General features: G+C 55.2%; 4 protein-coding genes and 1 non-coding gene across 6 annotated transcripts; 4 read left to right on the top strand and 1 right to left on the bottom strand.

The window, feature by feature from the left end:
* The first annotated feature begins 1,065 nt into the window (after positions 1 to 1,065).
* Positions 1,066 to 7,596, top strand: BNIPL (BCL2 interacting protein like). Of its 2 annotated transcripts, XM_016122793.2 has the most exons (9): positions 1,066 to 1,260; positions 1,459 to 1,523; positions 1,740 to 1,964; positions 4,578 to 4,760; positions 4,916 to 5,018; positions 5,199 to 5,330; positions 6,123 to 6,209; positions 6,396 to 6,494; positions 6,973 to 7,596. In XM_016122793.2, exons 3-9 carry the CDS (start codon positions 1,778 to 1,780, stop codon positions 7,007 to 7,009), a joined length of 828 nt encoding a protein of 275 aa, XP_015978279.1. In that variant the 5' UTR covers positions 1,066 to 1,260; positions 1,459 to 1,523; positions 1,740 to 1,777; the 3' UTR covers positions 7,010 to 7,596. The 2 variants fall into 2 exon arrangements, with proteins under 2 accessions (XP_015978279.1, XP_036090822.1); XM_036234929.1 differs by lacking the exons at positions 1,066 to 1,260; positions 1,459 to 1,523; positions 1,740 to 1,964 and adding an exon at positions 2,988 to 3,906.
* On the top strand, positions 3,469 to 3,599 carry LOC118613234. Its single transcript, XR_004955363.1, has one exon.
* A 97-nt stretch (positions 7,597 to 7,693) lies between the features above and the next one.
* Positions 7,694 to 11,867, top strand: CUNH1orf56 (chromosome unknown C1orf56 homolog). Its single transcript, XM_016122787.2, has 2 exons — positions 7,694 to 8,883; positions 9,673 to 11,867. The coding sequence occupies exons 1-2, from the start codon at positions 7,846 to 7,848 to the stop codon at positions 9,691 to 9,693; spliced, it is 1,059 nt and encodes a 352-aa protein (XP_015978273.2). The 5' UTR covers positions 7,694 to 7,845; the 3' UTR covers positions 9,694 to 11,867.
* CDC42SE1 (CDC42 small effector 1) lies at positions 10,312 to 17,598 on the bottom strand. The gene is made up of 5 exons (XM_016122794.2): positions 17,460 to 17,598; positions 14,140 to 14,442; positions 13,558 to 13,668; positions 12,753 to 12,841; positions 10,312 to 12,466 (listed from the first exon to the last, which is right to left on the bottom strand). Exons 2-4 carry the CDS (start codon positions 14,191 to 14,193, stop codon positions 12,767 to 12,769), a joined length of 240 nt encoding a protein of 79 aa, XP_015978280.1. The 5' UTR covers positions 14,194 to 14,442; positions 17,460 to 17,598; the 3' UTR covers positions 10,312 to 12,466; positions 12,753 to 12,766.
* Positions 17,599 to 17,702: 104 nt separating this feature from the next.
* MLLT11 (MLLT11 transcription factor 7 cofactor) lies at positions 17,703 to 23,587 on the top strand. The gene is made up of 2 exons (XM_016122804.2): positions 17,703 to 18,474; positions 22,292 to 23,587. Exon 2 carries the CDS (start codon positions 22,298 to 22,300, stop codon positions 22,565 to 22,567), a length of 270 nt encoding a protein of 89 aa, XP_015978290.1. The 5' UTR covers positions 17,703 to 18,474; positions 22,292 to 22,297; the 3' UTR covers positions 22,568 to 23,587.
* The last annotated feature ends 114 nt before the right edge of the window (positions 23,588 to 23,701 follow it).

Genomic DNA, 23,701 nt, shown 5'->3' with positions numbered 1-23,701 from the left:
AGGGAGAACAAGTTGCCTTCCTGGACCCCCCAAGACCAGCCTCAGAAAACGCGCCTCCTCCCCGAACCCGCCCCCACACGGGCAGGGTTCTTCTTTTGGGCGAACAGGCTTCTTGGGAAGGGAGGTGGCGAAACCTGTTTGAAGGCGAGGTTACCTCCCTTCCCCACCGCCCTCCCTCCTCGGAGGCGAGGGCAGCAACAGCTGAGGCGGCGAAGGGCACGGAGGTGCTGGGGAGCTGGCGCGCGTGCTGCCCGGCAGCCCCCGGCGCTTAAAGACGGAGGCAGGGAGATGGGAAGCCTACCAGAGGCAGGAGAAAAGGCCCCGGGTGGCGGGTGAGTGAGAGCCTGGCTGGCCTGCGGGGAGCGGGCAGCGGGTGGTGCTGAGGGACACCCCCCGCCCCCAGCCGGCTGTCGCCAGGCCGCCTCTCGCGTTCCTAGGGGCAGCGAGGCTGTGGGAGAATCAGTTTGCAGAGGAGGGACGGGTGGCTTCAGGTGGGACGCGTCGGCATGGCATGGGAACGGGGGTGGGGGGAGCTGAGGAGTCCAGGGCAATTCCCTATTGTGTTGTGTGTGTTTGTGAAGAAAGTTGGTATTTTGTGTCTGATCAATGTGCCCGTTTGCTAACCCCACCCTCCGAAATGGCCATCGGAAAAGCCGACCCAGAACTCAGGTTTTAGGTCCAGGTTCTCCTCCCCAGCGAACCTTTCTTCTTCCTCCCCTTCTTCCCCACCCTCCACCTGTGCCACGGTTTCCCCTAACCACCACTCCCAACATGCTGGAGGAAAGGCAGGCCTGACTAGGCGCCATCCTCCCGAGCTCTGCCCAGTGACAGCCGGGCAGGTCTGTCGGGTTCCAGCCCGTCGGAGTGAGCACTCCTTCTCGCCCCTGCTCTAGGCGGCGCACCTGCCACGGGGGTGAACACGACCGGTTTCGCTTTCAGCCCGCTCCCCAGCCCAGCAGCAGGGCCATCTGCCCAGCGAGCGGGGAAGCTGGTGGAAATGTCCGTCTAGGAGACGAGACCTGAGTTCTTTTCGAGGCCGGCCCGCCGCGCTGCCCCTTAGCTGCGATCCTTATCCCAGGGCCCCCACCTCTCATCCAGTTCCCTTAAGACACTGCCTTGTTTGCCTCACGATGGTCTCTCCCGGGGGCCGGGGGACTGTCTTAGGGTCAGGGAGGGTGCAGAAGCAGCAGGACTAGCAGCATCCCCGAGACTTGGGGACCTGGACCTGGAGGAGGAATGGCAGGACGAAGAGTTCCCTCGGTGAGGAGGCGTGAGGGAGGCCGGGAGGACGGAGGGGTGGTCGCCGGTGGAGGTCAGGGGTGCCAACCTGGGACTTGAAGGACAGAGGCAGGAAGAGGGAGCAGAGGTGGCAAATCGTGGCGGAGGGCCGATCGGTTGATCCCTGGCTCGACGCCGTTAGCCTCGATTTCTCCCCGCTTTTCCTCGTTGTCCCTGTAGATTGCTCCCTGAAGAGGCCGAGTCTCCCAAAGGTCCCGCCGACCCTAAAAGCGACGCACAGGCAGGTGGGTGCAGTAGAGCCTCGGCCTCAGGTTCTTGATTCCAACCCAGGGGAGGGTCATGGCCCCCCCCCTTTGCAGTTCTGCCGCCCCTTTCCCACGTGTTCCCTGCGTTAGTCCTGTAGGATTCGCCCCGTATTATCCGCTTCCATACGCGGGAATTCCAGCCTCCCCCGCTAACCCACACACGTCTTTCCATTGTCGCCCCCGCCCCAAACCCAGGTGCCCCCAGCACGTTAGCCTTGTGTGGCCAGCGCCCCATGCGGAAGCGTCTCACTGCCCCAGAGTTGCTACTGAACCTGACAAAGGAGCCCGGAGATGATGGAGCTTCTCCCGCCCACTCGGTCCCTTCCTCCCCCGGTGGCAGCTCTGACCTGGAAGTGGACGAACTGGAGACACCTTCGGACTCGGAGCAGCTGGACAGTGGACATGAATTTGAGTGGGAAGGTAGGAAAGGCACTTGAGCACTAGGCTGGTAGGAGCGGAGGCCAAATTCCAGAAGCTCAGGATGGAGTTAATGGGACTGAAGTTAGAGCCAACGACGTGGGGACTGAGAAGTGAGGTCAGCGAACGCTGTTTCCTCAGGATGGAAAAGCAGAGCCGAGGGGTCGGATGCGAGCAGAGGAGGGGCGGGGTGCTTCGTTTATTGAGGAAAACTGTCGAATGACTGTTGCCAGCCATCACCGAGCCAGAACCGGAGTTAAAAAGATGGGAACAGAGAATTCCCTGTTCAGTAAGAAGTAAGCATACAAACAAGCGCAGGTAAAGGTTGAGATCTGCATGTTCCCTGCAGGTCAGTTCTGGGAGAGGGGCGGGGTCAGGAAAGGCTCCCCGAGGAGGGGCTCTGAGCTGTGCCCTCGGGTGGTCGGTGGTCGGTGGTCTGGAGAGGCACTCGCTCAAGCTGGAAGGAGCAGCTTGGGCAGCAGCGTGGCACGTTGAGGAGTTCAGAGCGTCAAGCGTGACAGTTGGATATGAAGCAAGTCTTTCTTCTCCACTCACACTTCTGACACCAACGGGGTGTGTTTCCCCCACTCAGCCCATTCTCCAGCTCTCCAGACGCCAGCTGGGTGTCCTACCATTCAGATATGACACCAGCTAGCTGGGGTCAGCGCAGATCCCAGAGGTTAAGGGCTTGGTCCCCCACAACCGCCCCCGCCCCCCACTTCAAACACCAGTCGCACGTTCAGGTTTTCGTCACCTGTGCTCCTGACCAACCGGCGACCCACGACCCCTTCCTCAGCTTTGATACTGTGCCGGAATGGCTAATAGCACTCAGGAAAACGGTCGCGTGTCAGGTTACAGAGTTACTCTAAGAGGATGCCGCTCAGAAGGAAGAGCTGCGTAGGACAAGGCGTGTGTGGTGGGGCGGGGCTTCTGGGCCCGCAGTGGGTACACCCCCCTCCCGACACCTCCACGTCCACTGGCCCAGAAGCTCTCGGGACCCTTCTGTCCGGGTTTTCGGGTTTTCGTGGAGGCTCCATTATGAGGACTGATCAACTAAGTCACTGGCCAGTTAGTGATTAACTCGGCCTTTAGTCTCCCCTCCCCAGAGGTCAGAGTGTGAAAGGTCCACGCTTCTAATCCCTTGGATGGTTCCTCTGGCAACCAGCTGCTCATCCATCCTTGGTGGCTTTCCAAAGTCACCGCATTAATCAAAACTCGGGCAGTCGGAAAGCGCTTGCTATGAATAAGAAGATTTTCCTTTCGCCTTTCTCTTCAGGAGCCAGGGACAAAACAAAAATGTACATTTATTGTTATATCACAGATGTGAAGGGCTGGGAGGTGAAGGGAACGCTCTGCTAGGTAGGCGGGGTCCGGCCGTGGAGATCCTTGCTGCCGTGCCACAGAGTCTGGATTCGATCCCGTGGGCAGTGGGGAGTCATCGCGTGGTTGTGCTCAAGGAAGTGACACGGTCCGATCCCATCCCTCCGAAAAGATCGGAAACAACCTGTGGACATTTATGTTTACTCAGTGTCTTCTTAAGGTGGAGATAACGCTTCGTAAATGTCCTAGAGAAACATAGTAGCTTTCTGTTCACCCTTTGCAAGTAAAAAAGGGTGGATCGTTCCACTACTGACATTTATTAAAAAAAAAAAAAAAAAAAAAAGATTGGAAAGAACCTAAGGCCCCTCAGTAGGGTATCAGCTCCATTATGGCGCAGCCGTGCAGTGGAGTACTAAGGACCAGCGGAGTACTAAGGACCAGGCGACTATTTTCTAAGATGAGGCAACCCTTTCTATCGCTATGGAAAGGTCATGCGGAGTTACTGGGTGTGGGGGATTGCCTTCTGAGTAAAAGTGGAAGGAGAGCACAGCAATGCTGTAGAGGATGGCATGGCGGGAAACAGTAGAGGCAGGGAGACCAGCTAGGGGGCTGCTTCCGAGGCCAGGTGAGAAATGCCGAGAACCCGCACAGTGTAACGGACGTAGATGGGAGAGGATCCAGGGTCCGGTTGTCTCGAGGGCTGGGAGAGAGGAAGGCGTCTCACATGACGTCCAATCAGGTTCTGTCCCAGGAAGCTAAATGTATGGGGTCATTCATCAAGAAAGGAAGTATGGGAGAGAGGAGGAGGAGCATGAGTCTGAGTTGCACTTTGGGTCTGGTGGCTTGGCGATGACAGAGAGACGCAGAGTGGACATGTCCCGTCTAGGCGGCCCGGGGTTCGGGTCAGAGTTAGGAGAGAAGCCTGGGTTAGAAGGCAGATATGGGAGTCATCACCTTACCGCTGGTGATCGAAGACATGGAAATAGATGAACCCACCCAGGGAAAGGCATGGAAAGAAAAAAATAAAGAATTTGGGGGAAAAAAACATACTGGGCAGAGCCATTGACCTACAGTAACGCAAGATTACTTCAAGGCCGCTGCCTACTGGAAAAAAGTGAGAATAATGAGTCATAGGAAAGAGTAACCGGAAAGGGGTTGGGCGTATTGGACAAACCAGGGCTAGAGGCGCGGAGGCGACAGTGAGGAATGAGAAGCTGCCGTCGTCAGCTCCAGGAATCCGGGCGAGTCCCGAGGCGCGTGCTGCGCAGCTGACCCTTCCCCATCCCTCCGTTGCAGATGAGCTGCCCCGGGCGGAGGGTCTGGGGCCCAGCGAGGCAGCCGAACGGCTGGGCCAGGGGTGTGTGTGGGATGTGGCTGGCGAAGACGGCCGTCGCTGGAGGGTGTTCCGAACAGGACAGCGGGAGCAGCGAGTGGACATGACTGCCATCGAGCCCTATAAGAAAGCCCTGTCCCACGGAGGTGAGGGCGGGCGTCGGCGGAGGGGCAGCGCGGTGTCTGCGTGAATAAAATGCCCAAGCCGGAGACTGTTACTGGGTCCACGGTCCTTCCCGTAACTTCCAGGCACCCTCAGAGCCCCTCTGCTGATGGAGTGAAGTTTCCTTTATCCTTCCCAGGTTACCATGGCGACGGCCTCAATGCTGTCATCCTCTTTGCTTCCTGTTATCTGCCCAGAAGCAGCATCCCCAACTATACTTATGTCATGGAACACTTGTTCAGGTGAGGCGGGAGGCCCAAAGTGCCCGGGGGGGGGGGGGAGCTGTTAGGGAGGGAAACGTAAAGAAGAACTCTCTTCCGTGGCCAGTAGCTGATCGTACAACCTACAGTGATGTCCCTGTCACTCCCGTGACCCCGAACACACACCTTCCCTGACACTTTCTCGCCCCTGTCCCGCCGCAGGTATATGGTGGGAACGCTGGAGCTGCTGGTAGCTGAAAATTACCTGCTCGTTCACCTGAGTGGCGGCACATGCAGGGCCCAGGTGCCGCCCCTGGGCTGGATACGCCAGTGTTACCGGACTCTGGACCGGCGGTGAGCCGCCGGACGCGGGGCCGCGGCGCTGTCTTTTTCCTTCCCCTCTGTCCATTCTTCCATTTAGTTCTTCCTTTTTCGTTTGGTCCCGCTACACCCCTTTCCCACGCTCTCCTGCCTTCCGTCCTCTCTGGGAGTCAGGGAAATCTAGTTTCAAATCCTGCCTTCACCTTTTTTTTACTCGCTGTGTGACTTCGGACAAGTCACTTTCTAGGACTCAGTGTCCTTATCTGTAAAATGACAGGGAGCGTACCTTTGCCCCTGGGCGTTTGTGACAGTCAAGTAAACCTAAGAGGCGAGTCGCTTAACCCGCAGAAGGCGCCCCTTCCTCTCCCCGTCTTCCCATTTATTTCCTCTTCCGACCCATCGTCTTCCTGGCCCACACGTCCTTTTCCCCCCACGTTCTTTTTTTTCCTGTCTCTCTTCCATCTTCTCTTTGTTCATGGGTCTTCTTCCTTGTGGAGTATTATGAGTGGGCCTGGTCATGGCGCGACGGAGAGGTGTGCCAAAGGGACTCAGGCGAGGGCAGGGCACAGGAGGGAGACGGGGCAGAGACCGACCGGGCCGAGGGATTCTGGGAGGGGCGTTTCCTGGAATACGGAGCATGGAGGGCTGAACAAGATGGGTGGAACCGAGACTACGGTTAAAAGAACGGGCATTATTCCCAACGAGCCGGAGAAATCTAGAAATTAGAGAAGTGAAGGAGCCTAAAGCGCAGAAGGCGGCAGCTCCACCTGATTTTCAGGCGTGGAGGTGGAAAGAGACATAGGATGACCTCACATTCTCTCCCAGGCTCAGGAAGAACCTGCGCGCCCTGGTGGTTGTCCATGCCACGTGGTATGTGAAGGCCTTCCTGGCACTGCTCCGGCCCTTCATCAGGTACTAGCTCTGGGGACCACATCCCCCTTCCTCTGCTCCCCATTTTCAAAATCAGCATTAAGAACTTGCCCCGTCCTGACTGGTTCTAGCCATAACCACTCTCTGCTTCCTGCATCTCCCTTCATGGTGGTCTGCAGGGGCCCTCGTCCCAGTATACAACACACTTGGCTTATCCTCTCTTTTCAGCTCCAAGTTCACACGAAAGGTCCGTTTTCTGAACAGCCTGGCAGAGCTGGCCCAGCTCGTCTCCTTGGATCAGGTCCACATCCCTGATGCTGTCAGACAGTGAGTTCAGAGCTTAAGCAGAAAGGCTGGGGGTGGGATGTATAAAGCCAGTTTCCATTTTCTAAGTATCTTGCGGGGAGATACAAAGGAACTAAACGCCAGGGGCTCTGCTTTCGGATGCTTCGCGGCATCTGGGAAAACTGCACACACCCAGGGGAGAAATTTAGGACGCGGCTGTATCCAAGAACAGGTGAAAAGCTATACACGTAAGTGCCGAGGCATCGAGGATTAAAGGAATGATCACGGCACAGAATTTAGAGGAGATTCAGACCAGCCCCAGAAGCGAGAAAGGGATGTGCTGGCAGCGAATGGCAGAGACTATCCGGTGGGGGAAGGGAGCTAGGAAGCAAAGGATCCGAGACCATGACCCGCTCAAGCACCCAGGAATCTATCTGTTCCAAGTCGCTGGGCCTCTCCCCAAACCAGGGTGAAACCAGGTCCTGCTCTTGTACCACTTTTTTTTCCCTCTCTTTCCTAGGCTGGACCAGGATCTCCATGGCTCAGGAGGGATCTAGCAGAGGACTGGAATAAAGGGCCTTAGAACCGAGCAAAGATAGGGCCTGCCTGCCCCCGAACCCCCCCGGAACGTCTGAGCTGTTTGTAAATCATCTCGACCTTTGCCCCCAGTACCTCCGGATCTTCGCATCTCAGTGGCCGTCATTCCCTCCGCCACCCTGCCTTCACAGCAGGGCCTCGAGGTCTGGAAGCGGATCCGCGGTGACTTTCATGTCAGACAGACACAGGGCTGCACAGAGTGACGTTTCTTATGGGAAAGAGCAAAGCTGTGGGTCTTAGTCCCGCTTCAGCTGTAGAACTTTGGACCGGGAACTTCTTTGCGTCTCCTTTTTATCCTGGGTAAAGGAAAGGGCCGGGACCCTTCCATCTGGGGCTGTCAGCCGGGGAAGGTGAGGGGCAGATGGGACGGGCAGGCCGGGAGCCGCTCCTGGAATCTCGGGGAGGGAACCGCTTGGTGCCCCGCTGCCCCGCTCGGTCAGGTCTGCTGCCTGTGAGCCTGGGAACGAGTGTTTTCGAAACCTGCCTGTCTGTCCTCTCTAGTCCTTTCGGGTCTGTAGCGGGTAATAAACTGTGATGAGAGACTTAAGCTCTGAGTCGAGGGAGTGCACTTTTCCCCCAGTCCCTCGCCTCCCCCTTCCGCTGGCTGCCGGTGGGGTTCCCGCCTTGGGGTCCCCAATAACAGAAGCCTGGGGAGGGGCGTGGCTCGCGCGTCGGAGCCCCGCCCCGCGGCCTCAGTTCTAACGACCCGGCGGGTCGAGAGCCCAAGGGAGGGAGAGGAGCTAGGAGCCCCGGCCTCGGTCGCTGGGCTCCCTCCCAGCCCCACACGGCCAGCCCCATGGTCCCCGCCGCCGTTGCGCTGCTCTGGGCCCTGCTGCTGAGTCTGGGGCCCCGGGCGGCGGCGGGGGCCCAAGGCCTGACTTCGGCCGGCACGCAGCCGGTCAGCTTCCGCTCCGGGAGCCCGACGACCCAAAACGACTGGTCCACCGCCCGGTCCAGTCTCTCCCCGAAGAGCACGGCCATCGTAGAGGGCGAGGACGACATCGCGGCCGCCGCCGACCGCGTGGCCGGCCCGGCCGCCGCCGAGCTGCTGGCCTCCACGGTGTCCACGGACGTGAGCGGGTCGCCGTCGTGGGGCCGGGAGGACGGCTCCCTGGAGGAGGGCGTCGTGATCAACGCCGACAAGAACAGCACGCGGGCGGAGGCGGCCAGCACGGCGGCCAGCACGGCGGCCCCGGCCAGCTCCAGGTTCGCGGCCAACGTGCAGGAGCCGGAGTACAGGCTGACCACGAACATGGCGCCGCTCACCAGCCGGGCCGGCCCCGACGCGCTGCTCGCCGGCGGCAGCCTGACCCGCTGGACCACGGCCGGCGCCACGCCGCGGCGCTGGCCGCCGCGCTCGTCCACCGCCATGCCGGCGCCCGAGGACCTGCGGCTGGTGCTCCTGCCCTGGGGCCCGTGGCACTGCCACTGCAGGTCGGGCACCATGAGCCGCTCCCGCGCGGGGAAGCTGCAGGGCCTCTCGGGGCGCCTCCGAGTCGGGGCGCTGAGCCAGCTCCGCACGGAGCACCGGCCTTGCACCTACCAGCAGTGCCCTTGCGACCGGCACCGCGAGGAGTGCCCCCTGGACTCGGGCATCTGTACGGGCGCCGGCTGCGCCACTCGGAGCCGCACCCCCGCGGCCGTCCCCACGACCACCACGACCACCACCACCACCACCACCGTGGCGACGCTACCCCCACTCAGCCAGAGACTCAGACCCACCCCGCTGCACCTCCTGGGCCCCAACCCCGCCCTTGATTTTTGGAGACGGGTCAGGATTGGGCTGGAGGATATTTGGAACAGCCTCTCTTCTGTGTTCGCGCAGATGCAACCAGTAAGTGTTAGGCGATGAGCCAGGATCTTTGTTGATGCATCTGACAAGTCCTGCTAGCCCAAACCCTGTTGCTAAACCAGCCAGTGTGCTTGCCTGAACTGTTACTTATGCGTTTGGTTATTGATCCGTAACATGCATTGGTTTATCAGTGTGATCATTGTCCATGGACTCCACCTTTTATTAGGCAACATGTATTATCCGTCATCAGGTGACGGTTGACCCAGTTAAGATTGTACATGTGTAAAAAATTCTCGATGCACAGATAATGGATGTGGAAGATGATGTTCAGCGTATTCGTGCAGTTTAAGTCACAGCAGCCAGTATTTGAGTCTTGCCATGTGCACTTTATGTGGGTCAATTCTCCAATACCCTATAATGTATTACTATCCCCACCTCACAGATGAAGAAACGGGGTCTTATGAAGCTGGTAAGTGGCAGTCATAGCGGGATTTAAACCAGATTTCTTTGTCGCTAGTACTGATGCTCTCACCACCGTCCCCAAACACGTTCTCAAGGAAGGACGGTCCTCTGCTTATCCAAAGGGCTCCCAAAGGCTCTGACTGACCTGACAAAATATTCTCGGTTGGTAGGATGACAGGACCTTTGGGGAGAGGGGAAGGACAATAAAATGTATACTTGGTCATTTTGCTGGGTTCTGTTCTTTCTCCAAGTATAAACGGGGGTGGGGGGGCAGTTGTGCTGAGGGGATGAGGGTTTGTGGGGAAGCAGAGAAGGGAAGAGAAATAGCTTTGTCATAATATTTCGCCTTTTCTCTGTTTCCTTACCCAGATAGACAGAAACCGGAGGTAATGGCCACCGAGCTGCAAGAAGAGGTGTCAGAATCTCGCCCTCCCCTCCCCCTTCAATCTCAGCACCCACTGGGTATTTTTAGTACAGAAAAACAAAACTAGAAAAAACATTGTTTGGTCTTGTGTCTTTTTACAGAGGTATCTGAGGGAGGAGAGACCAAAACTCTCTTGACTTTTTTTTAAAGGCCTACAGCACCTGGTCTTCCTAGGTGGTCTCCCATCCAAGTACTAACCAGGCCCGACCCTGCTTAGCTTCCAAGATCAGACAGGATCAGACTCTCTAGGCTCTTAAACTGAACTGTGTAGTTAACAGCATCTGGCCTGGCCTGTCCTCTGTCCCCCAGATAAAATGTCATTCATCCTCCTCATTTCCAAAGTTGTTCTTGAACAAGTGCTTCTTTAAAGACTTAAAAATCTCAGGTGAACACCAAGAGAAGGGACCAAGAAGAGTGGGGGGCTGAGCCCCTGGAGGATGTGGCCTCCTGCCTTCAGCTGCCTTCTCCCCAAAGGGCAATGTTGGTATGAAATTCCACGCCAGCCACTTCCTAGGAGTTCCTTCATCAGCCGTCTCTAGCCTTTAACCCAGCTTTGCCGGTAGTGATAGACTCTGAGACTATTTTGCTCAAACTTTTTTATTTGAAAAATGTATTTAAAAGTCCAACACATTTTTGAATATAAATTATAACTCTCAGACCCATTGTCATCACTCTACTGTTAAAGTGATGGCCGCATACACACCAGAGAAGGAACTAAAGGCGAGAGAGCACCAAGAAAAGTCCGTGTCCCAAGAACGGGCATCAGAATAAGGCTGCAGATCAAGGCGACCAGTGATTCCAGGAGTCCCCCGTCTTTCTGCCCTATCCTGTCAACCCTTCAGGTCTAGTGTAACCCTCGGGCTAATGACTACGTCCGGAGCAACTAGCTAGACGGAAAAGTCAACTGTGAAAGTATCTCTACGACCGATCTCGGACCCTGAAAAATTTCAGAAAATACCCTGAAACATGAAAAAAGTTTAACCTCAGTCCCTGTAGGTGGGGGCAAACTGGATGGATGGTGGATCCCAGTTCCCACACTCCCGACCCCCGAGCTAATAAACGACAGCTCCTCGGTCCTGTTCTGCCTTCCAAAGCTCCCCGCCAGGAAGAGGCCAGACGAAGAACACCTGAGAAAACAAAGTGCCTAAAGACCCTGCTCCGCTCCTCCATCACTCACCCACCTAGAGCGCTCTTCATCTGGGCAGGGAGGGGGTGGTCTTCCGACAAAACTCCCTGAGCTTTAAAATTTGGGGAGGATAAGCTAGGGCGTCTGCAGCTTCTCTCCCTGCTCCCCAATCCCACCACACCCTGTTCACACCTCCTCGCAGGAAGAGAGCAGGTACAGAAGCACAGCACACGCCCATCACGGACACACCGCATGCAAGGGCAAGCGACACAATGAATAAAGAGGCGTTTGGAGGTCAGATGCAGCCCTGTTGAGCCTAGCCTACAAGGGGCCTAGTTCATCCAGGCTCAGGCTTAGGATGAATCATGGGATGGGGCACTGGGGGGAGGGGAATCAAAGAGAAAAATACCTTGACTCTAGAGCTGTAGCTCTCAACTGACGGTGATTTTGTCCCCCTGGGAGATACTTGGCAAGTCTGGGGCCATTTTTTTGGTTGTCATATCTAGGGTGGGCCAGGGATGCTGCTCAACATCCTAATGCACAGGACAGTTCCCCATGACAAAGAATTCTCCAGCCCCGAAAGGCCAGTGTCTAGGCTGAGAGACCTTGCTCGGTGGGTCTCCCTGCTCCCAGGTGGTGAGGTCGTCAAGCTCCTGAAACTCACAGATGACTGCTCTCAACCAGTTTCTCACCCGCCTCCTGCCCTCAAGGGTCAGGAAGGCCACCCTGAGACATACGAGACGCCTAGTTTTGCTGCATTCTGGGTTTCTGTCCAGATCCCTCTTCCTTCTCTCACCTGGGCCAGCAGGGAGGTTGGCAGAGGGCAGGCCAGGTCCCTAAGACTTCAATGGAATGTCATCAGGTTAAGATCCACCTCTCAACTGTCATTCAGCGGGACAGAATAAGGCCCCTAACAGCAATGGGGTTAAGGACAGAGGTAGTAGCAGGATGGGGGGAATTAAGAGAACTCATCTTAAATTAAAATTTTAATTAATTAAAAAAAAAAGAAAGAAAGGTGTTGGGGAGCTAGCGATGCTACGGAAACAGCAGGGTTAGAGGCCTAACTAGAGAGAGACCTTGGTACTGGCAGAGAGACACCGAAGAGGTGTGAGCGTAAGGTCAGATTTAAAGAGCGCACTGGGCAGGGGCCGCCCGCCCAGCGCCCGTCTGCTTCGGGCCATTGCAGGAGGAAAGAGAAGGGCAGGCAGGGAGCTGCTCAGCACAGCCAGCTTCAGCTCTGGCACCGCCGCCCACCTGCCACTTAAGGAGCTCCAGGTTAAGAGTTTAAAACAGGTGGCGCCGAGACCGTCATTCAGGAGCAGGGGACCCAGTCCAGGTTCCCAGGAACTCCTACTTCAGATCTGAGCGTGTCCACGGCTTCGGCTGAGCGCCTCCGACCACCAGTGGTCACTTGTTCAGTCCTGCTGCCTTGACCCCATCACCAGGAGGGGCTGCAGCCAGAGGGCGCAGCGGGAGTCCAGCCCCCGCGCCTTCTGAGGCACTGTTAGGCAGACGAGGCAAAAAGGGGGCCCGGGGCACTGGTTCTGGGAGGGACCTGGTGGGGGCAGCATCTCTTCTGGACTGGACTGAGTGGAGGCTTCAGAGAGCAGAACCTGATTTTTTAAAAAAGGAAGATAAGCCTCAAAAAAAAAAACCAAGGCCTTAGGGGGAAAGGCGGCCCCCAGCGCAGACTCTCCCCACAGCGGGCTCGTCTCTCCGCCTGTCCGGGGTCTGCACGTCCCTCCCTCGCTGCCCTTCTGGATCCTACATCCCTGGTTCTCCCACTCAAACTCCTCCCCGCGCTTCCCATCCCTGCAGAGGGTCAGGGTCCCGAGGCGGGGGCCTCGGCAGGCGCTAGCAGGGGCTGGAGGTATGGGCTGGGTTTCCCGAATCACTCACCATTCCCGTGGGAGCTACAAGCCCCGGGAATTGCTCCACAGCCTGTCCCGGTTTCCCTTGGATCGCATCTGCTCCTGCACCGCGCCTGTCTGTGAGAAAGTGCCTGTGACGTCCCCGCCTCCGCCTTCACGTGCACAGTAGGACAGCCCTCGCGCAGTAGGACAGCCCCCGCGCAGTACCCTCCATGGGAGAGGCTGGCCCCACCTCAGTTTTCACCTGAAAAGGTAAAAACTAACCGCCATTCCTCCAAGGGCGGTCCCAATGCCTCGCTCCACACTGGCCTTCATGAGAACGAGATAAAATGAGTCTTTTGCTAAGAAGATCCTCTCGCAAAGGACTTTCTCATATTTATCTAAGTTTTGCAATTGGTAAAAAGACTCCTTCGCTATCTCCAGGCCCATTTCCCTTATTTTGAGCAGAAATACATATCAGACGTTATTCAGGACCGGGGTGCTCGGCCTTTTTGCTGCCCGACAATCCCAACCGCAATGACTGACCGGCACGGAGGAGGCCGTTCTTGAACAGAAGGAAGGGCTGTGGTTTTTGGAAAAAGTCATCCAAGTAACTCTTAAAGACACGTATATCCCGCACCCCAATGAAGCACAATCTGTTCACCGCCAAGACGAGGGAGCCAAGGCGAGGGCCCTGAAACGCCAGGCTCAGGCTGACACGGCCGGTGACCAAGACTTGCCCTGCTTTTTACTTCCCCATCGAGCATTTTGCTACGTCCCCTGCTTGAACTTTCAAAAAGGGGAACAGTTCCAGGCCACAACCCCATGTGGACCTGCCCCCATTCCCTCGTTACCATGGCAAGTCCATCTCCGGCCCCCATCTCCCCAGAGCCAATGTGAGTCAGGTGGACAAAATTCATCGGTTCCCCAATCATGGTCCGGTCGATCCGTCTCCTCTTCTTCTTCTGCTTGGAGAAAAGCGGGGCGTCACGTCTGAAACCGCCTCCTGCGGTGCTCAGCGGCAGGAGGGAGAACCACTACAGGAAGGGCGGAGGGCCCGGTGGGAAAGGGGACAAGGCCCGGTGGGTAACAGGGACACCGCTAGAGTGTGAAAGGCGAGGCCGGGCCGACGCGAACAGAGAGGACGCAGGCCGGGCGCTGAGGGCAGTGGCCCGCACAGTGAACACTGGACAGAGAAAGGACATGTCAAAGTCACCTGTGGCTGATGAGGAAACAATGGGGAAAAGTGACAGGTACTGAGCTCCACCTGCAGCCCCGGCCCAGCTCAGCATGGACGGGAACAGGAAGTGAGAGCCGGGATCCTCACTTCTTGCCCCAGCCCGCACCTGCCGGGGCAAGAGGCCCGCCTCCCAGACAGGGTGTCGGCTTCGCAGCACCGGTAGCTGGTTTTCGAGGGGCGGGGCGGGGACGCTCACCGGCTGGGGTTTCTCCACCACGCAGCAGCCCAGCTTGTGCCAGAATTCACTCATGTTCCCCGCAGGTTCCAGTTTCACTCCTCCGCCTGAGGCCCCAGAGGGCTCCCGCTCCGCTGCCTTGACGGCCCGCTCCCCCCCGCAGGTGTCACAACACCTGGGTTCACAGCTGGACGGCTCTGGAGAAAGAGTCCTGGGAACCCTGAGCCGGCCAGTGAAGGTCAGTGACCCTGAGCGGCGAGGACGAGCTGGGCCAGAGGGTGGGGCGGGCGGGCACGAGGCTGTGTGCTCCTCAGACGCGGAACCCTGGATGAACGGAAAGGTTAATGAGAACCCCCTCCTTGAGAAGCCTCCTGACGAGCCCGTCTTCTCGTCCTCCCTTTGAAAGACCCTCGTCCTGTACTCGACACTAACTGTGCCCAAACCTAAGAACAGCAGTCTGACTCTGAGAAAAAGGAACCAGGACACCAAGGGGCTAAGGAGCGGTGGCTGCGGCCACCAAGGAGACCAAGGTGGGAGGCATCTCCGGTGAGAGGATGGGAGGGGACCGGAGGACTCGGCAAATGAGCAAAGTCTGGGTTTGCTGCGGGCACCGCCTCCTTCTCCCACGGTGTAGGGCAGTAGGGGAGGGGCACGTCAGTGACTTCGAAGAGGAAATGGTGGTTTTTTGTTTTCTCAAACAAGGCCTCCACCCGGTCCCTCCCTTCTTCCTTACCTTGCCCTCAACACCTAGGTTTTCTTTACGACCTTAGGTCCTGTGTGACTGACTGACTGCGTGCGGCAGCTTGGACCTCAAAAGAGATTCTCTACAGTGAGGAATTTCTTCCCTCTCTGTTCCCTGACCTTGTTCCTCCTCTTTTTCCTCCACTAAGATCCGGCTCCTCCCAAAAAACGATTAACCTGTTCCCTTATTACTTGACCTTGAGAGCCTTCCAGAAGGCTGACCACACGGTGTCCTGCTGTGCACCTGTTTGCACGTACGTGGCGTGGCCACAGCTCCGTGTGTCTCATACGGACCCCCCTGTGCACAGGTTGTAGGTACATGTGCCAGGGACCTTCTGTCCCATGAGAATCTTTCTCCAGCCTCCCCACCCTCTTCACATGTCCCATCGTGCCACTCTGCTCTGCCTCACATCCCACAGGACCTGGGCCTGCCTCTCTCCCTCCGCCCCTCGAGCTGTGACCTGTTCTCTCCTCCCTCCTCACCCCCCCCCAACCCAGTGTCATCAGCCAACCAGACACAGGAACTTCCCAACAGCATCAGTGTCCAAGGCAGAACTTTCACTCCTGCAGGCCAGGGTAGGCCACACCTGGGTTTCCCTTATGCACACTGCACTTCTCCAGTCCTATAACACGGGCCACCTCAGAGGTTCCAGACAGGGCAGGCTGACGACTATCACACTGAGAGTGCACATGAACCCCTCCCTCCCTCCAGGCCGGGAACCCTGAGGCTCTGGCGCCCTAGACTGAGCTAAGAACTGAGGGCACTTGTCTTAACGGCATTGAGATGAGATCACACAAACCCTGAGACGCAGCTTCTCGGGGAGGGAAGGCCCCAGGAGCCTGGATTTTTCCCTTCCTTCCCTTCCCACCACCGGCGGGGAGAGCTGGTGAGACAGGGCGGAAGTCAGGAGCAGAGAGCTGTGGTCAATGGGGAAGTCAGTCACAGGGTTTGTTGTGATGGTGGCCGGTGGCTGGGCTGGAGGCAGGGGTGGGAGGTGATGAAGAAAACAATGAAGAATCAGAGGAAACCCCCAACACCACCAGACAGGCTGTACTGAGACTGGACTCTCCCCAGTGCCCCCCTGCGCAAAGCTGAGTGGACAGAAGTGGGCGGTGGGAGGGATGAGGAGTGAGGGGGGCGGGGAGGAGAGAGGGGAAGGGGCAGCGAGGGAACAAGGCCGGTTCTGTTCCTTTTCCAGGGACCTGGCCAGAGCTGTGTGGAGGGAAAGTGTGTGTGTGGGACTTGGCATGAAATGACCAACGATGATGAGAAGTGACCAGGAAATTCCATTCCCTAGGACATAAGGGTCTCTAAAACTTGGGGGTGGGGTCACAGTGTAGAGAGAACCGGGCAGGAAGAATGGGGAGGAGGGACAGACTGAGGCCAAAAAAGGAAGTAGGTTCAATTGGCTGTCACTCCAGATCTTTAAAATATCTAAAGAGTGGGTTGAGGAAAAATGAAGTCCTGAGCAACCCGGAAGAGGCACCGAACCCACTGGCCACTATTTCAACCCCACCTGAAGGCGAAGGGGCTGGGGAAACAGCGGGAGGGCTCAGGATTAGATCACCTAAGACCAATCCTGACCGCCAAGCCCAGCAGGGCTGAGAACTGGGCCCGAGGCCCAAAGAGGAAGGGTGAAGTGCAGCTGGGAAAGACACCAAGGTCAAACTGGAGCTTGCGGGCTTCACAACTACCGGGGAGTGAGCAGAAGGGATGGGGGAGAGGTTCCCGGGAGGAAGGACGGACAGAGGTAGTTTCCACGGCGGGTTCCAGCCCCAAACCGGTTTGCCCGGTCCCGCTGCCTCCAGCCCCAAGGCCTCCAGCCCGCTGCCTGACAAGCCTTCACAAGAAGCAGCTGGATTGAAAGGGAAAGAGAAAGAATAGAGAATGGAGTGGGCAATTCTGGCTAGAAGCCCAGGGCTGCAGCTGGTCCCCCGCGGAGCCCTCCAGACACGGAGGCCTGCTGAGGGGTTCTAGAGAAGTAGGGGTGCACCCCACTTTCCAGACAAGTGACCAGCAAGTGCCCCAGCATCTTCCGTGCCCTTCCCTCAAGGACGGTCTTGTGGGGACTTAAGAGGAAACAGAAGTAGGCCCTACACTCCCCCTCCCCAGTGTTTTCAGCCCTTTCAGTCAGGGATTCCATCTCTGCCCACCCTCCAAATCTACCCCGAAATTCTCCGCTCCTCCCACCGCTGAGCTAGGTCCGGGACCGCTCTGTGAATCCTGGGGACTCTGTCGCCGTCTTCCATGGCTGCCTCGGTCTCAGATCTGGTCTCAGGTCGAGACCCAGCTCGTCGTCTCTGTGTCTGGCCCACGCCACCCCCGAGGGCCGTGAGTCTCGGAGACAGACCTTGCCCCGTCCGGGCTCCCCGCCGCCCGGTCCCTCCTCTCCGTGCAGCTCTTGAGCGGCCTCCGCCTGCCGGCCGCACGAGTGTGGCTGGGGCCGGCGGCTCGGGGAGCGCACCCCCGTTCCCACCGAGTTCCCACCGACCCAGCAAGTCCGCAGCCCGGGGCGCCCTCCCCCACGCCGGCATCCGGTGCGGCGCCGCCCGGCGGGGCAGGCGCGGCGCGCGGCGGGCGACGCGGCCCACGGTCTCACCTGCGCTGCTCCGGCATCCAGGCGCCCGGCTGCCGCGGGTGGGGGGCTCCCGCTCCGTGCCCGCCAGCGTGGGGTTCCGGGCTCGCTCCTCGGCGCGGCGGGGAGCCGAGGGCGGGCCGGCAGGGGTGGGGCCGGCCAAGGGCGGAAACGGCGGCGACGCGATTACGAAACCCGTCGCGCTGGGAGCCGGGCGCACGGTCCCCCCCCACCCCCGCCGCCCCGAGGCGGCGCTGAGGGCCGTGGGAGGCGGCCTGGGAAGCCCCCGAGGGCCGCCGCCCCTGCCGGGCGAACCGCGGGGTGCGGACCCCTCGAGGAGGACCGGGCCCCAGGCCGGGTCCCTCCGCGGAATCGCACGCGCCCTTTGCGCGCCACGCTTTGCGGGGCAAAACGTAACGGAGCCCCCTAGTCCCCCGGACCCAGCCCGGGCCCGAGATTGTCAGAAGCGCCCCCCAATCTTGTGCGTTCGACCCCGGATGGAACGGGGCCGCGTTTATTTACCCATTGTGAGGGTGGTCGGGTGAGGAGCGGGGATTGGAGGGCGGATTTTCCTGGTTCTAAAATCCTTAAGCGGGGGAACAAGGGGGCACCCCTCCTCTCCGCTGTCGCCTAGAGTTCAGATTTTTCATCCATAAACCGGAAGGCAGGGGACAGTTAGCTGCCCGTTCATCGCACCCCGGGTCAGCGTGGGGGTGCTGGACGCGCCGGGCGGTCACTCGGGCCAGCGAGCGCACGGAGCCGCTCAGCCCTGCCTCCTCCCGAAGGCGCTCAGGAGCCTCGCGTTTGAAGTAGCCGAGTCAGGCGGGGAGGGGCGGGGAGTCCTTCCGCCGCGCTTAGGAGGGGCTGCATTGCAGGGGGAGACTGAGCCGACCGACTCAGTCACCGAAGAGGGAGCGGGAGCGAGGAGACAAAGCCGGCGAAGCCCCCACCGCGGTCCTTCTCTGCATCCCGAGCGGGCGCCGGAGCCCTGCGGTCCTCCCTCCGTCTTTGGAACGCGCTAGTCATCCACTGCTGACAGGTAAACTAACCTGAGGGAGGGGGCAGGGGCTGCAAAGGTAGAAGAGCAGCCGCTTCTGGTCAGGTCGAAGACCCCAGATGAAGATGAGGTTGGGGGACAGTTCACGGGCAGAGACGGCGCCGCTGCGAACAACGAACGGGTAGTTATTTGTTCACCGTTTTGCATCCCTTCGCTCAGGCTCCATCCATGCCTTCTAATCCTGTACACAGACATTAATTATTATCGACTTGTAGTTATTTCTCAGTATTCAGCGCCTTATTTCAAGCATCTATTTGCTTATAATTTATTGTCCCGTGTATTTATCTTCAGTCTAGTTATCAGTATCTTCCTTTTCAAGCTGTAATTTGTTCTGCCAGGTTTTTTTATGATGACTCTCTAGCCCTACTGTATCACACTAGCTTCTACTTACCTATGTTCCCCATTTTTTTGCTGTAGGGTTCTGAGGTGTCTACCCCCACTCCTAGAGGAGTTTGCGGGGAGGGAGGTGAGCTAATATCGAGATGAATCCTCACCTTTTTTTTAACAGCCTCCTCCCCATCTCAAACCTTTCCTCCAAAGAAAGGCAGCTTGAGGGAGGAAGGCGGGGGGCCTCTGTGTTAGGGAACTGCCTGATCCCACATTGAAATCAGTACAGCGCATCAGAGCTAGGTATGGGGGCAGATTCTGGAAAAAGAACGCTTATTTGCAGCTCAGTGGAATAGGTTTGGGGGACACGGCTAATAGGAAAATCCAAGCCCAGAATGAGGCACTTATGAGATGCTTGCCAGATCTTCCATTCCGTTCCATCCATCCCTTGTCCTCCTCCCATGGTGGCAGCATGACACAGCAAGGCCTGGCTGGGTAGGCCCTAGATTTCCACTAAGGGGTCTGGACAAAGGGTATTTGGGTGTGTCTCTGTGGTTCAGAGAGAATGTGTCTTTTCATCCTATATATTTGCTATATATCTCTAAGACTAGACAGTGACATTTAGAAATTACCTAAGGTTAATGAGAAGCATTTATCGAGCATGCATTATGGTACAAGGCACTGTCCAAGCCCTTTAAGTAAATGAGAGATGTAACATAGATGGGGTGTGTGGGTGGAGAAGATTTGGAGAAGGGAAGAGAAAGCTAGCTGAAAAGAGACCGCTTGCAAAATTTGGGTACTTAGGAATTAAATTCATACTATATTAAATTTTTAAATTTCATTACTAATGTAAAGGGTATTTTAGCTCCAATTTACTGTGTAATCAATGTTCTTGATTTGATTTTAAGTGCCATAAATGCCTGTATGTCTTTCTAGAATGTATTTGGTACTCTCTGTACATGTCTCTGAGTCATAGCTAGAGATTTTAGGCCTTTTATGTTAATATTTTGTGGAATTTCCCTTAGCTTTTTTAATTGCAAGAGCAGCTCTGCCAGACATGCAGAGATCCTTCGGACAGTTTGGATACGTTGGCTGGCCGTAAGAAAAGGAGTCAGTTTGTCAAAGAGGTTTTCCCTTTCTCAGATTCTAGCTCGCTCTCCACTGCCTTTTGATTTTCACCATTCGGATCAGAATCGCAGGAACAATCAACACCTAACCAACCCACTGGGTATCTGTTCTTCAGGAACTAAGAATTCTTGCAAGTTTTGAGAATATTGGTGTAGGATTATATTAAGCTGTAGGCAACTATCTGTGTACAACACATCAAAAAAGGATCAGACTGGGAATCACAAGACCTGGGTTCTATCCAGACTGCCTAGAAGGCTTCACAAGTCACTAGATAATTTCTAAGGTGTCTTCTAGTTTTAAGAGTCTATGATTTTTTTTTTTTCCTTTTACGATTCTAGTTTGTAAAGAGCCTATTATTTGCCTAGCATTATATTAAGCTTACTCTGGAGGGGACTGGTAAGGGAGGGGATATAAAAGTAGCCAGGTAGGCAGGCAAATAACTGGTAATATTATTTAAAAATCCCTGTGGGCAGAAGTCAGTAATGCTATTGACTCCTCAAGTTTGCTTCTTAGGCTCTACAGTCCCAGACCTGAGCCTGGGTTGGTTGGTTGATAGATACAGCCATTTTTCGTAGCTCTCCATGCACGTGTCTCTGCAAATTACTGTGGAGTTGATCAGAGCTGAGTATCATAGGCTGATGACCTCATCTTCCCAACATGCTCCCACCCTGTTCCAGTCCCCGCATCACATTCCTTCTAAGTGGCTCCTCTGCTGAGTAATGCTCAGTCCCTAGGGCTTATTTTGGAGCTTGAACTCCAGAAGAAAAGGAGCAACTCAGAATTCACTTTTAACATTAAAAACATCCTCGTCTACCCACTCACCACTCGGAAAGCTGCTGTACACACACGTAGATATGTTCTTGATTAAGGTTTTCTCTTTCTGCCTTAGTAGAGACATTTCACATTTATATGGCTTATAGTTTCTGTGGGGTAGTGGTGATCATGTCCCCTAACACGTTACATGGGGCATTTTAGAGCCTACTAGGTTCCAAAGGCCATCACTTAGGAGCCTCAAATAGTGTGTTGGAGGAGATGCTGGGGGAAAAAAAAAATCAGGGTAGATGGAGGTGAGTAAATTTAAGGCAGGCCTGGTGAGAGCCAGTGGGGAGTATTGAAGGAAGGCCTTTTGAAATGGGGTTCTATTTTTGGAGGCAGTGGAATGTTCTTTTTGCTCCTTTGGGAACATTCCATGTAATCCTTCTCGCCCCTTCCCTTGGCTAGTAAGCAGCAGGGTGGAGGCTGCGGGGAGGTATCACAGTCGTACAATATCAGGGTGTGGGTGGGATGAGCAGAAAAGGTGATAGAAGTACTCATTAAAGCACGTGAAAGTATCTAATTCTGTTAAAGTCTAAACTTTACTTTCCTTACCTGGAATTTCCAGTCCATTTGCTGACTATTCATCGGGTATATCCTTGCACTGAGATCAGAGAAAAGAGACCTGTTAAAGGATAGGAAAATTCTTTTAGCACCTGGGTTTTGTTCTGAAGGGGTAGGCCAGAGAGAAATGGATAGGCTATTAAGACTTATCTGTAGACTAAGAGATGGGAGTAGTAAGGTAGTCATTGTATTTAATAGTGAAGGGAAATTAATCCGCAGCCTTGAATGTCTTTTGTGTGCAATGCTCAGCACCTGTGAAAAAAAGTACAAAATAGATGACTGGTTTTTACCCTTGGGGAAACTCAGTCCCCTGAAGGAGATAAGACTATCCCTATACAAGACAGTAACAGTGCTCTGTAACCCAAACTGATACTGTCAGGTAAAACTACACTGCGTTGGAGGAGATGCTGGAATAAATAGGGTAGGTGGAGCCAAGTAAATTTCAGAAGTCCTGGAAGAGGTGAGTTTATAGTAAAGTTTAGAAGGCAGGAAGGAAAGTAGGAGAAATCTCATGGAAGCCCCTTTCAGAGATACCATGACCTGTTAAACCAAAGGTAGGAAAAGGTCACATATTTACAAATATAAGAGTTCAGGGGAAACATTCCTCTAGAGACTTGAGTGGAGTCTTGACACTTGGGTAATATTTTAAGATGGAGTGGAGAGAGTTAAGCAAGACAGGAATGAGCTGGCAGAGAATGTACTACTTACTACAAAGAATGGAGGCAGATTCTGGAAGGCCCTGAAAACCAGACTCACGATAGACTTGAAGCAGTACACAGTAAATAAGTCATTCCAAGTTGGAGAGAAGTTAGGAAATGGTAGAAAATGGTAGTAGAGAAGGGTTCTTGAAGGTTGTCCTAGGGAACTTGGATTACGTACAGAGGCAAATGGGGATGTAAAGTTTCTAATTAAGGAAAGGCCATGAGCCTTGGCTGTAGCATGAGACTGACAAGTGGTTTCTTTCTAGGAAGTTATGAGGGACCCTGTGAGTAGCCAGTACAGCTCCTTTCTTTTCTGGAGGATGCCCATTCCAGAACTGGATCTGTCGGAGCTGGAAAGCCTGGGTCTGTCAGATACATCCACCTACAAGGTCAAGGACAGCAACGTTGGCAAAATGACCGGGCAAGTGACCGGAAGAGAGGAGAAAAACCCTGAAGGCGATGCCCTCCTTGAGTACAGCACCTTCAACTTCTGGAGAGCTCCCATTGCCAGCATCCAGCCCTTCGAACTGGACTTGCTCTAAACCCAAGACTCCTCTCTCCCACCACCTTGCCCTCATTGTCTTCCCTTTCGAGCCCCTTCCTTTCCACCCTTTTCCCCTATGAATCTCGCTCTCTCCCCTCTACTGTGTTGAGGTGGTGCTGATGAATCTGCCAGAGGTGTGGTGTCTTTATTTATTTATTTAATCTCATTTATTTATTTATTTATTTATTTATTTATTAGTTCCTCTCAAAAGCCCTTGAGCCACAAAGTCAACAATTCAAGCAATGGAGTACGGGGTCACTCCATCCCCACCCCCACATAATTCTAGAAAACAGGCCCGATGGGGGCACCAGAGAGTAGTATGGTAGTACCAACGAAGGACTGATTTTTTACTTCATTTCAATTAGCTTCAGAGGTTGCTCGAACCTTCCCGATTTCCTGCTCCAGGACAGTAAACACAAATATTTCCTCAAAAGTTGATGAATACTTTGTGAGTTTTAATTTGAGATTATCTGCGAGACAGTGGGATGTCTAAAAGGCTAAAGTGTTAACTATTTCGATTCTGCTCCTTAATACTCTTTTCCTCAGAGAAACTACCTTTTACATAGAGGTATAAAACGCAGGAATAATCCATCATGGAACATGCAAACAGGAAAGCACTGAATCACTTCAGATGTAGCTACGCTCTCTCAAAAGGGTTTCTTCTTCAAGCCTACTCACTTGACAACTTTGCTTCTGGCTGTGGGTTGAAAATTCTAGCTGAGGAAAATCACTGAATTTCATATCTTGACATGCAGTCTTGCTGACTCATGATAATCTGTAAGGTTTTGATTCAGTTTCTAAGACATAGGGTTTGGTCCTCAGTATTTTCGACTTGCTGTCCTGCACCTGTGATGTAGAATACTGATCAGCTGGCCTCAGGCACAGTTCTTCAGCTACCCTGAGACCGCGGAATGAACAATCACGTTCTGACCCTACACCGCCCCCACTCCGTCCATGATTGTCGCTGCTGCTTTGTGCTGCCATTTACTCATTTCTTTAATAAAGACATTCAATCCCAGGACTGTGTTCTAGTTTTTCTCTCTCTTCACAGGAAAGCAGTATAGATCTCAAAAATTATTAGACTTGTTTTCACATGCAGCTTATGTCTTCATCTTTCTAATATTCTGCTTGA

Source organism: Rousettus aegyptiacus, unplaced genomic scaffold (genome assembly GCF_014176215.1).
Source record: "Rousettus aegyptiacus isolate mRouAeg1 unplaced genomic scaffold, mRouAeg1.p scaffold_m13_p_17, whole genome shotgun sequence".
NCBI lineage: Eukaryota > Metazoa > Chordata > Mammalia > Chiroptera > Pteropodidae > Rousettus > Rousettus aegyptiacus.
Note: the sequence above shows the minus strand (reverse complement) of the source record. Positions and strands in the feature narration are given on the sequence as shown.